At 44.9% G+C, this 13,219-nt stretch overlaps 1 protein-coding gene across 6 annotated transcripts in view; it reads left to right on the plus strand.

Annotated features, from left to right (window-relative positions):
- Positions 1-4,912: 4,912 nt before the first annotated feature.
- LOC117358724 (hydroxyacid oxidase 2-like) overlaps positions 4,913-13,219 on the plus strand; it is a 57,207-nt gene continuing 48,900 nt past the window's right edge. For 3 of the 6 annotated variants that reach the window (XM_033940301.1, XM_033940302.1, XM_033940305.1), the window contains exon 1: positions 6,468-6,642. Coding sequence is in view for 3 of the 6 variants with exons in the window: in XM_033940299.1 (XP_033796190.1) it covers positions 5,054-5,064 (11 nt within the window). In the remaining 3 variants the exon portion in view is untranslated. Of the gene's footprint in view, positions 5,065-5,284; positions 5,430-6,467; positions 6,643-13,219 lie in introns of those variants that run through there. The other 3 variants (XM_033940299.1, XM_033940304.1, XM_033940300.1) reach the window with 3 other exon arrangements.

Consider the following 13,219-nt stretch of genomic DNA (forward strand, 5'->3'; position numbering starts at 1 on the left):
ATTAGATCGATGGGAGCAGGGCAGGATTAACCAATAGGCCAAGAAGGCACGTGCCTAGGACCCGAAATGGTCAAGGGGCCCAATAATGGAGGGCATCAACATTGTTTTTTCCAAACGGCGATGGGCCCCTCCAGCATCGATTGGCAACATGGGCCCCCCCGATCTGCAAATCGGGCCCCATACCAATCGGCAATGCAGCCCCCCCCCCATCAACGGAAAGTAAGACAAGCAAGCAACGCAGGTAAGAAAGGTAACGGGAACTGTAATTGTGCAAGCGGTGCTACTTGCCCAAAGTTTCCCTCTGACCCAGCTTCCTGTTTCCGCCAGGGCGCATGGTGGGGTGGGGCGGGGAAGGGGGGCCCAGTGTACTTGTGTGCCTAGGGGCCCTCGATGAATTAATCCTGCCCTGGATGGGAGGGGATGACAGTAGGGTGGATGGGGAGATTTGCAGCTATAAAAATGCTGTTATTACCTAAATTGCTATATTATTTCATGGCGTTCCCTATTGCAATTCACAGGGCATTTTTTCGCCAGTTGTCTAGAAAAGTGTTTACCTATATTTGGAGACATAAGCCTCCTCGGGTACGATGGGCCATTTTATTTCAAGCAAAGCAGAGGGGAGGGAGTCCCAAACTGTTTTCTTTATTATCAGGCTGCCTTACTACAAGAAGTTGCGGCATGGGTGGGCTATGTGGATCAACCATGGATACATTTAGAGCACACCTTTTCTCCAGATATTTCTCTTTGGCGGTTACCATGGTCCCCCATAGCAATATTGTGAGCTCGGCTCCGGATTGAGAATCCATTTTTTAGGTGGCTCCCAGTACAAGCACGCATACAATACAAATTCTACTGCACCCTATTCAAAGCCCTAAATTGAAATGGACCAAGCTATCTGAGCAACCGCCTAAACAGGAAAAACACATCCATACCAAGGAGAACTCATGCACACTTTACCCACCCCTCAATCAAAGGTATACAAAGCAAAAAAATATACGACAGACTATTAGCCACCAGAGCAGCGAAACTAGACCGCCACCTCTCCAATCTGCTGACTATGACGCCCAATTACAAAACATTCAGGAAGGAACTTAAAACCTTTCTATTCAAGAAATTTTTCAAATGATATAACTAAACCTGATCGACCCTCCACAGATCCCGACGCATACTACATCTATTAACCATGTATTCTCCCTGGAAATGCCCAGACCAACTCTTGTTGTAAACCACCTAGAACTGAAAGGTATTGTCGGGATAGAAGACACCGATGTAATCTATAATAATAAAACGCTAAGTGCGCATGCACACTCGCGCCGCGTGTTCCCTTATCCCTGATCTGTTGGGATGTGGTGGCACGAATGCGCATGCACTAGATGGCGCGGAGTGAGGGGAAGGTGAGCAGGCCCGGGATTCGACCGGCCCCGTCAAGCAAGACCCCCCTTCCCCGCCGCACCCAGGCCCTGGCGGACCCCGCCGGCAGAGGTGGAAAGACAGCTCGGCGGCAGGTTGGCATGACAGCGGCATGGGTTGCGGCCGCCTAGCGCCGTGGAGCGGCCCAGACCAAGGCGGCGGATGATTGGCTGGGGCAATGGCGCTCAGAAGCCCCAGCTGGGAGCGCGAGACTGGTAGGTGGGCGGGTGCTGTGGCTGTCCGGGGGTGGGAGGTGAGGCCGTTAGAGTGACGAAGACCAGGAGAACCTGCTGGTGGTGGATGATGGTGGTAGCAAGAGTGATTGGGGGGGGGGAGAGTTTCAGCAAATTTTGGTTGCTGGCCAGCATCTAATATAGAGTGCACAAACCTGGTGCTATTAGCATGTTAATGCTGGCAGTACTTTTGACTAGAGAATGACACGGTGACAAAATTCATCACCGTTCCCGTCCCCGCGGATAACCGCGGGAAATATTCCCATGTCATTTTCTAGTGTCTATTTCAACCTCAGTTCTTCTACACCAGCATTCTTCAAAGCAAAGCTTGCGGGTCAGTGGCTGAGTCTATTCATACTCTGATTCTTCCCTCTCTCCTTAAAGAATGACATGAAGATGGTTTATCACGGTTATCCACGGGGACGGGAACGGTGATGAATTTTGTCACCATGTCATTCTCTACTTTTGACCATCAGCCCTGAAGACAAGTAGCAAAACGTTAGTTTGGACCGTCAATACAGATAAGTACTACGTAGGGGAAGGAAGGAAGGAAGGAAGGAATAAGTCTACACATGTATTCTAGCACCTGTTAATGGAACAGCGAGATGTAAGATCATGAGGGGAGGTTGGTGAAGGCACGAGATGGGAAATGGGAGAGCTAGAGCATGAGAAAGGGAGATAGAAAGCTGGTAAATAAAATGAAGGACAAGGGTGAGGTTTGAGTGGATGGAGAGGTAGAAAAGTAAAAAAGGGCAAGAAGGGGGGCAGGTCTAGGGGTCCAACCCTAAGCTCAGGGACACTACTGATAGCTACAGAGCTTGGAGATTTCTGGCTGCCAGACCAGAGGAGGTGGTCTTCAACTGGCAGGGTTTTGGGATCCTCACCAATAACAGCAAGGGAGGTGGTGAATTTTGTGGACTTGGGACCTCTGTATGTTCAGTACAGAAAGAATTGCATATCTGCTTTTATTTCTCCAGTGTTTAATACTTGCTGTGTTTAATTTCTTGGGTTTCCCAGTTCAATTTCTATTTCTATTTGTGATCCCTTGTTTTGTATTTGGTAAAGGTCTGTCTGTGTTTTCTGTGTAAAGAAGTTATTAAAAATTGTTTTATCTGTGGTAGTAATGGGAGATTTCTGCCCTGGGCCCCAGCATGCCTAAAACTGGCCCTGGATCCAGGCTGCCTCACCAGCAAAATCCCTCCAGGCCGACCTCACATAATACTGGTGACCAGATGCAATTGCCCATGCAAACCTGCTGGGATACCTCAAATATCAAAGCTCTGGCTTCATTTTGGACCTAGTTGCTTCTCTGGTGGTAATTTCCAGATCCTCCGAATCATCATGCATGTGCCAAATCCACTACAGGCCTCAAGTAGGCCATGTTCTTGCCTCCCTCTGCTGCCAGCCACTTTCTTGCAGCATCTGCACAGTTCACCAGTGGTTTTCAACTCAGCCCTCAGGGACCACCTGACCTGTCAGGTTTTCAGCATATATGCATGAGTCAGATTTGCATGCACTGCCTTCATGGTATTGTGTATATCCTGAAAACCTGACAGGCCAGGTGGTCCCTGAGGACAGACTGAAACCACTGCTCTAGACCACTGTTTAAGCACTGCAAAGGAATAGTCTACAGTAAACTACAGCTTAAAATTCAAAGCCCCATATAATTGACAGTTTATATCTTGGACAGATTAATATTTAAGGTGGAGAAAACAAAAACAATCCTTCCCTTTCCTCTTATCCTATAAACCAGTGTTTTTCAACCGCTGAGATGTTGCCTGGTGTGCCGCAGGGCCGCCATCAGGGCAGTACTACCAGTCCTGCATTCAGGGGCCCGGAGCTGACAGGGGCGCCAGTAGCTCGCCAAGGCAAAGTGAGTCGATCACCCAGGACTCACTTTGTCTTGGCGATCTAATCTATCGAGCCGATAAGTCTTCTTCTCCCTGACGTCAATTCTGCAGTCGGAGAGGAAGCTCGGGCCAGCCAATCACTGCCTGGCTGGGCGGAACTTCCTCTCCGATTGCAGAATTGACGTCAGGGAGAGCATGCGTCGGCGTCGGCTTTGGGGCCTGTTATCCATTGGTGGGTCCTGTTCCCCGATGGCAGCGGCAGTGGCAGTGGCTTAGGGAACGGCAGGGAGAAAGAAAGAAAGGGGGCAGGCAGGGAAACAGAAGGAAAGAAGAGAAACAGAAAAAAGAAAGAAAGGTCAGGGAGAGAAGAAGAAAAAGTTGGGGGAGGGAATGAGGAGAGAAAGCATACAGGCTGATAGAAGGGAAGAAAGATTGGATGCACAGTCAGAAGAAGAAAGTGCAACCAGAAATCACCAGACAAGGTAGGAAAAATGATTTTATTTTAAATTTAGCAAAGTGGAGGCAGTATTATCACAGTTTTCAAAGGAATTTGCCCAAATAACTTAATAGTTAACTGGGTAAATTTCCAGAGATGAAAACTTCCCTTCACTTACTATGCACAGTTCTGAATTTATATCTGCTGTCTATATTTTACAATATGGTCACCTTTTACTAAACCGCAATAGTGGTTTTTAGCGCAGGGAGCCTATGAGCGTCAAGAGCAGCGCTGGGCATTCAGCGCAGCTCCCTGCGCTAAAAACTGCTATTGTGGTTTAATAAAAAGGATGGAGGGTATATTTGTCTATTTTTGTATGCTATAAAAACCAAATACAGAGAGAGACTGAGAGCTGTTGATGAAGAGCTACGTGTGTGTCTTTCTTCTATTCCAGCCAGAATATCAGCTTTGTGTTCAGCCAAACAGGCCCAGGTTTCGCACTGAATAAAGTATTTTATAATTTTTCACTATTCTGTTTACTTAATATTTCATAATAAAGTAATTATAAAATACTTTCTTTGTGTTTATTTGATTCCTATTCAAGAGAATTACTTTATATATAGTCAATATAGGCACAGAGTTAAATTTTTTAACATTTTCTAATGGTGGTGTGCCTCGTGATTTTTTTCATGAAACAAGTGTGCCTTTGCCCAAAAAAGGTTGAAAAACACTGCTATAAACGACATATCTGATGTCAAAAGCACATAATGTTTCATGTTTCTAGGCAGAAGATGTGAACATGACATGCATTGTTAAATACTTAGAACAAATGCTGACTTGTTCTCTCTCAGCACCATTTATTCCACACTATTGCCTTTTACTTTTGTAATTTTCACTGAGGTGAGTTGTGCAATGGAGAAGGACCTTTGCTGTACTTGCAAAAATTCCAAAAGAAAGAATACATCGGTCACTGTAGGGTTAATCCCTCCTGGTCCATCATCTCAAAGTGAAAAATAGAATGTAGTTCTGTGGTTAAAAAGTTATGTGCTGAAGTTGGCCCAGGCAATCTACAGGCTTATACATCATGCAGCTGGAGGGATCCTTCCAGGATCGGCAGTTTTCAGATGACATGGAGGTGAGTCTTGCCAGGCAGTTTGATTTGCTAGGTTTGTTGGCTATCAGAGTGTGATAGTTGTTTCTAGTTGTGAAAAGGGAGAGGGGCTCCCTGGCACAGTGTGGCTGCATTATCAGGGCTGAATTTAAGCATAAGCAACTGAAAGTAGCCCAAAACATGGGCTTTCTGCACTGCTCTCTGATTTTGGGCAGCGGGATTAAACATTACACAAACTAGATGGTTGCCTAGAACAGCAGGTTCTTGTGGAGTCAAAGCAAAATAGCAGCTCCTGGCAGCCACACAAATTCAAAGAACTAGCAGCGTGCACTTACCCACAGGTAACTTTCAAACAGCCCGAGTAACTGGATAAATAGCCATTCGCCCATGTAAGTAGCTTTTGGAAATTGCTTTCATTATATCTATTAAATATTAAACTTCATTTTGCATGTATATTCCAACATTTACAGGATTGTTTTGGGATGAGTGATGCTGGAATAATCATGATTGATGAGTTAATTATGAAAATCTGACAGTCAGGGAGGGAGCCTAGTGGAATTAAAGACTGTTGAGATGGGGGGTGTGAGGCTGAAGGTTTGCCTAGAGGTCATCTAATACCATGAGGCAGCCCTGAGAGGCCCTGTCTCCTGTCTTATCTACAGGCAATGTAATCTTACATCTGGTTATGCATACTGAAATGTCGGTTTTGTAGATAGCCTTCATCATTTGTGTCTGGTTGTGACCTTTTTCACTTTCAATAAAAATATGTTTAAAAAAAAGTAGAGGACATCAGAAGCATATAATACCCTACATCACACATGCACAGAATGGAATTACTTGGTACCTGTAAACAGAAAGTGTGAGGTGTTTTTTTTTTTTTTTAATGTATAAAAAGGATTCAGTGCCTTGTTGTGTCCTGGCTATGCATCTCTCTCATTCAAGCTAAAAGTGTCAGCCACTTAACTTTAGGTACAGTTTATAGAATAGCACTAAGTGCGTTTTTACTGAAATTGTGTCACTGACAGCACTGATTAAAGTCCTCTCCTGTTCCCAATTTCATCTGGAACAAAAGTGCACAGATTGTCTCTCTTCCAGCTTCTCTGTGCCACCTCTTTCTTTCACTGATTTTTTTTATTTTTTTAAATTTTGTTTCATTAAACTTTTTCATGTCATCAGTGTTACTCTTAAGTGTCCCTCCAGCACCTTAGCAAGAAACTAACTTTCTTGTTCTAGGTTGCAGTGTGGTTGGCCAGTATTCTGGTGTGGAACGGTAAGGGGTTATCTTCTGCCAATGCTACCATTCCATCTCCATACAGCTTTACAGCTCAGGGCTGAGCTACCTTAACAAGGTAACCCTGATGAGTCATGGGGCGGGGTTCAGCAGGGAAGTCTTTATCTGCCACAGAGGAGAATCATTGGTGAGAAGTGCCCTTGTGAGAGAAAAATCTCGAAGGCAGGCAGGCATCCATCCATCCTTCCTTCTATTCATCCATCCAGGGAGACAGAGATTTCCCCTTTCCTAGCTGTACATTGAGAGAGCCGTGGAAAGGTTTGGGACGTGTGCAAGAACCTCCAGGGATAACTGTTCTCTACTGAAGCAGGGTAAGCCAAGCCTATACAGAAAATTAATGTGGAAGTGACAAGGCTACGAAAACTCAGCAATTGTTTGTGCCTTTCCAGAGTCTGTGACTCAGGTTTCTAGAAAATTAAAAGCTTTCTTGTTGTTGCACCTTTTTATATTGGCTTTTTTGTGCTATTTTGAATGCATGTGGGCAGTGCTCCAGGTGAGTCTGGTCTGGGCTCTGCCACACCTGGTTCTGTCTCTCACTGGCAGCACAGACAAAAGAAAAGGCTGCCAAGGTTTCCTTTAACTAATGTCTTTCTTGAAATGATAATACAAAAAAAAAAACAATAACCAGTAGGAACGCGTAAGCAATCATCACAAATAAATCCTCAGTGCGTATAATGTTATGACACAACAAGCGGCACTGGAAAAAGTTCAAAGAAGAGTGGTCAAGATGATAAAGGGGACAGAACTCCTTTCATATGAGAAAAGACTAGAGAAGTTAGGGCTGTTCAGCTTGGAAAAGGGAAGCTGAGGGGAGAAATGAATAAAGTCTACAAAATCCTGAGTAGTGTAGAACGGGTACAAGTGGATCTATTTTTTACTGCATCAAGACTTACAAAGACTAGGGGGACACTCAATGAAGTTACAGAGTAATACTTTTAAAACCAATAGGAGGAAATATTTTTTCACTCAGAGAATAGTTAAGCTCTGGAACGTGTTGCCAGAGGATGTGGTAAGAGCAGTTCTAGCGGGTTTAAAAAAAAGACTTGGACAAGTTCCTGGAGGAAAAGTCCATAATTTGCTGTTGAGACTGACATGGGTCGGTAGCATGGAATGCTCCCAGAGCCATTGACTTGGCTGAGGCATGCAAAACATCATACATGGCATCAGAGAGAAAAGAAGCTCCCTTCTCAGCTACTTCCTGATCCACTAAGGACCAGTCAGTTGACTCGTTGTCAAGAACTTTTCAGACCACCGGAAACAAGCCCGGGCTATCAGACTGCCACAAATCATTGCCTGGAGAGCCAGGGCAGCCACATCAAAACTGCGTTTAAGTAGAGCTTCCAGTCCTGAGGATCTCTCAGGGCCGAACCGCCTTCCACCGGCACGGTATGTCTCTGCTCAATACTCGAGACCACCGCATCCACAACAGGAGACTTAAAAATTTCTCCATCATTATCAGGAATGGGGTAGAGTCTGGCCATGGACCATGCCAAATGAAAAGGCGCATCCAGAACTTTCCACTGAGCATGCACTACATCCAGAATATCCTGATGCATAGGGAAAGAGCGGGATGCTGACCAGATCCCTCTAAGAAGAGAGTTCACCACATGAGGGATGTCCTTAGCTTCCTCTTCAAAGTGCAAAATAGAAGGCACTTGACATATAAGCTCCTGCAACTCATCTCGGTGAAAAATATGCACAACAGACGCATCCTCTCCAACTGGCTCCTCGGAAAAATCACCATCCAGAACATCCAAATCCCCGAACAGATCTGGGAGTATGTCCCCAAGAACCAAGTCCTCATCCAGAGAAAACGGATCAGCCAAAAAGGAATCTTTGTCCTAAGACACCCGCAGGCGCTTGGACGATGGCTGAGGGGGCTGGACCAAGGCAACCGTAGCAGGAGACTGAACGACAGTGGCAGTGGAAGGGAACAACCCCAGAGGACCTCGTGACCCCCGGAACTGAAGCAAGACTCCAGCCACCTGTAAATAAGCCTTACACATGGCAAACATAAAATCAGATCTAAACAACCCCAGCGGCAAGCCAGAAAGCATAGAGGGAGCAGGAGACACATTTAAGACCTGTTCCTGTCATTCCAAGACAGGAAGAAGGTTGCCTGAGGCTATGGGCAAACTGGACTCGCTTCTGCCATAACTGAGGGAAGTGCCATCGCTAAACTGTCATTTGAAAACAAACGCAGCACTGAAACCAAACTCGACCCTGCCGCTACAGAAATCCCACTAGCAGCTCCAGCTGCAGTGACAAGGGAATCCTTAGCCACCCCAGCGGGTCACAATCCTGACTCTGCCAGACTGCCATCCGCTGAGGAACCCTGGGCATTACCAATGCCTCCTGGTAATGCCCAGGGTTAGAAGTTAGGTCTGGATGCAGCGGATCAACACTGAAAGGGGGGACTTCTTTTTGATACAGCCTTTGGCAAAACATGTCGGAGCAGACAAGTTCCTACCTGATGTCTTAAGATTCTACTAATAGCGATTCATGTAACCAGCATGCATGAAAGCTAAGTACAAAATTTCTATAAAGTTTTTACAAAATATTTGAGTCATTTTACTATTTTGGAAAGTTCTTTATTGCACTAGAAGCACTTTATAAACACCTATAATCACAATTATTATTTTGAAATTTTTAAGTACAACAAGTCTGATGAGGATGAATTTGCCAAAAGAGGCCTAAGCCAGGAATCAATTGGCTGGTGGATGGCACATTCTCAAGACTTAACAAAAATTTATATAAGATGTCTGATACAGAATTTGTCATAAGCTGTTTTGAATATTAGTATATAAAAATAATAAGCCATTAAATTATTTATTACTGAAAAAAGTAATGTTACAGCTATTTCATTACATTTTCACAAAAGTAATCATTACAGATACTTGTTACATTAAAAGTAATATATTACTACCCAACAAAGTGGCCAAGAGCAGGAGAAAATGGGCATCACTCCTGCCCTTAGGACCCCATTGGACCACCAGGACTTTTCAAGGTAGGCCCAGAGGGGCCTATGGTGGTGGCAGAAGTGAGAGGTGGGCTCAATCTGCCCTTCTTGCTCTCAGTTGGGGATGGTGGAAGGGAGGGGGATCAGAAGGGGTGATTTTTTTGTGTGTTACCAGTGGAGTGGTGTAGAGAGAGGGAGGAGGATCAGAAAGCAGTATTCAGCCAGCACAACTGTAACTAGCTCCAAACATTCAATACTCAAAGAATAGATATGCCCTGGAACTCGTTGCCAGAGGATGTGGTTACAGCAGTTAGAGTAGTTGGGTTTAAGAAAGGTTTGGACAAGTTTCTGGAGGAAAAGTCTGTATATAGTCTGCTATTGAGACAGACATGGGGGAAGCCACCGCTTGCACTGGATCAGTAACATGGAATGTTGCTATTATTTGGGTTTTGGCCAGGTACTGTAACCTGGATTGGCCATTGTTGGGCAAGGAAACTGGGCTAGATGGACCATTGATCTGACCTATATGGCCATTCTTATGACCTTGATATTTAATATAATATGGCACTCAATCTCTGATCAAATAATTGTCATCTAGATTTTGGTGCTTAAGATTATCTTAAAAGACAGCCAGGCACACATTCAACACTCTTTCCATAAAAAAATATTTTCTGAGATTACTTCTGAGTTTATCCCATTCTACCCTCATCCTATGCCCTCTCATTCCAGTGTTTCCTTTCTTATGAAAGAGACTCACATTATGTGCACTTATGTCTCTTAGGTATTTGAACATTTCTATATCTCTCCTCTCCCACTTTTTCTCCAAAGTATACATATTGAGATCTTTAAATCTGTCCCCATACACTTTATGACAAAGACCACTGACCATTTTAGTAGCCTTCCTCTGGACTGACACTATCCTTTATATATCTTTTTGAAAGTGCAGTCTCCAGAATTGTACAGAATATTCTAAATGAAGTCTCACTAGAGTCTTATTTAGGGACATCATTACCTCCTTTTTCCTATTGGCCATTCCTCTCCCTATGCACCAATGCTCCCTCTAAACTGCGCAACTGCAGGACCATGCACCTTTGTAAAAGGAGGCCGCATAGCCGTTCAGCCCCACCATGCAGCCAGTGGAGTCAGGACCTGCACCCCTCTGGTATCAATCCTCCATCTTGTGCCACTGCTACTGCTTTCCCGAAGCAGCAGCAGCAAACTGAAACAAACCGGCTGCGGACCTTACCATATATACATACCAGCCCAACCTCTACAATATCGCTTCTTCCAGGCATTGCACCTGTGGAGTAGAAATGCTGTTGCTCTATACCAGTGGTCTCAAACTCAAACCCTTTGCAGGGCCACATTTTGGATTTGTCGGTATTTGGAAGGCCTCAGAAAAAAATAGTTAATGTCTTATTAAAGAAACGACAATTTTGAATGAGGTAAAACTCTTTATAGTTTCTAAATCTTTCCTTTTGGCTAAGTCTTAATAATAATATTGCCATTTATAGCTAAAGAGACATATGATCAAGAAACTGTTTTATTTTACTTTTGTGATTATGATAAACATACCGAGGGCCTCAAAATAGTATCTTGTGGGCCGCATGTGGCCCCCGGACCATGAGTTTGAGACCACTGCTCTATACTGAAACTGCTGTTCTTATACCTTTTTAAACTCCTAGCAGCTGTATTGCTGAGATCCTTGTTTTATATTTGCAGCTCTTGTTGAGCTGTTCATTTATATTTTTTAAGTTCCTTTGGATTAATTTTGGTTTGTAGGGGAAGATTTAGTATTATCCCCCTACAGGTATGTGTCCTGATTAGTTTCTCTGGTACTTATATTCGCTTATATGAAGTTCAGCATATATTCTTGTTTTGATTACACTGCTCACAAATGAAATGCTCACTCTGAATTATTTCTGTCATTGCATATTTCATTAGTTTCAATGTACATTCATTTTGATTTCATGCCTTACTCTTTTTGTTAACACAGCCTTTTATCTCATTTGCATGTATTTCATTTGCATCATTGGATCCGTTAGCTCACTTTTGAATGTAGTTTTAATCATGATTGCATGACTAACATGACCATTTATTTTTTCCTCAAAATGGGACATGCACCTCCCTCCTTCCCCCCTCCCCCACCCCGCTGACCCTTCCATCTCTCACCCACCAACCGCAAGACCGAAATACCTTGTAACAAACAGCAACATCGGCAGCGATTTAGACAGGCTGCTTCGCTTCTCCCGCGGAAACACGGAACACCCCGGTGAGAGAAGGCAGCATGCCTGTCTAGATTGCTGCTGACGTTGCCGTTTGTTACAATGTATTTCGGTCTCGCAGTTGGCAGGGGGGAGAGATAGAAGGGTCAGCAGGGGGAAGCGCTGCTGCCGGTGACTAGGGCTTATTTTTTGGGGGTAGGGCTTATATTAAGACTTACCCCCCAAATCATGCTAGGGCTTGTTTTAGGGGTAGGTCTTATTTTCGGGGAAACATGGTAGGTGGGTTGCTCTCTTTCTGAAAACAGGACATTTCGACATCCCGAAGCTGTGCTTGGGACAATGGGACAGGATACCTAAAAACGGGATAGTCCTGTTCACAACGGGACATTTGATCACGTTATGCACGACCTGCTCTCAGTGTTTTACCTTTGGGCTAATACATGTTTTGATTTTATTTGTATATTTAAAGCATATCATTTGCAAGTATTTGATTAGCATGTCTATATTATGATTATATATTTTGATTATTCATATACTAGTCTTTAAGCCCGTTACATTACGGGTGCTAGAATATATGTTTGTCTGTCTTTCTTTCTTTCTGTCTCTCTCCCTGCCCCTGTCTCTTTCTTCTTTTCTTTCTGTCTCCCTCCCTCCCACTATCTGTCTCTCTCCCTGCCCCCTATGCAGCAGCATCTCTCTCCCCCTCCACTTCCCTGTGCAGTAGCTACATCAGCATTCCCTCCCCCTCCATTTCCCTGTGCTGCAGCATTTCTCTCCCACCCCACTTCCCTGTGCATCATTTTCCTCCCCCCCCACCACTTCCCTGTGATCTCTGTCTGTGTTTGTTTTGGTGTTTGTCTCTTTGCTTGCTGTATGTGTGTGTGTGTGTGTGGGGTGGGGGGGTTCTGTGTGTGTTAGGCCGTTACATTAACGGGTGCTAGAGTAGATGTCTGTCTGTCTGGTTTGTTTTTTATCTGTCTCTCTCTCCTTGGACGCTGTCTGTCATTCTTTCTGTCTGTGTTTCTCCCTGGCCCCCTGTCTGTCTATCTTTATTTCTAACTCTATCCTCTTCCCTCACATGTGCCCTTTTTTCTTTCTCCTCCCCACTTCTTTCCAACGTCTGCTCCCCCTGTCCATTCAGCAGCTGTACCTCCTCTTCCCCACACTTCCATTCAGTGTCTGTCTCCCTCTCTCTACCCCTTTTATCTACTGTTCACCCTCTGTCTTGCCCCTTCCATTCACTGCCCTCTTTCCATCCAGTGTCTGCCCTCTCTCTCTCTCTGTTCCATATGGCATATACTCCTTCCTTTCCCCCTGGTCTGGCATACCTTCCTCCTTAACTCCTTGCCCTACCATTCTCTCCCCCTCTGCTCCCTCTCCTCCTTGAACTTCATTGGGCAGCAGCAGCAGCAGCATTCACAATTAATTGCTGTTGCCGGCTTCAGGTCTTCCTCTCTGGCGGTTCCTGTCTTCATGAAAACAGGAAGTAGGCAGGACCCGCCAGAGAGGAAGGCCTGAAGCCGGCAACAGCAGCGAATTTTAAATGCTGCTGCTGCCCGAAGAAGCCAGGTCTTAACAACAAAGCTCCCTCCAGCGTTGGCAGCCGCGAGAGCGTGAGAGCTACCCGGAGCTGCCATTCAGGATCTTCCCTCACATACACCTATCACCGGCCGGCAGGGAGCTGAGGATGAGCGTCCGGACCTC

This window comes from Geotrypetes seraphini, chromosome 4 (assembly GCF_902459505.1).
Source record: "Geotrypetes seraphini chromosome 4, aGeoSer1.1, whole genome shotgun sequence".
Taxonomy (NCBI): Eukaryota; Metazoa; Chordata; class Amphibia; order Gymnophiona; family Dermophiidae; genus Geotrypetes; species Geotrypetes seraphini.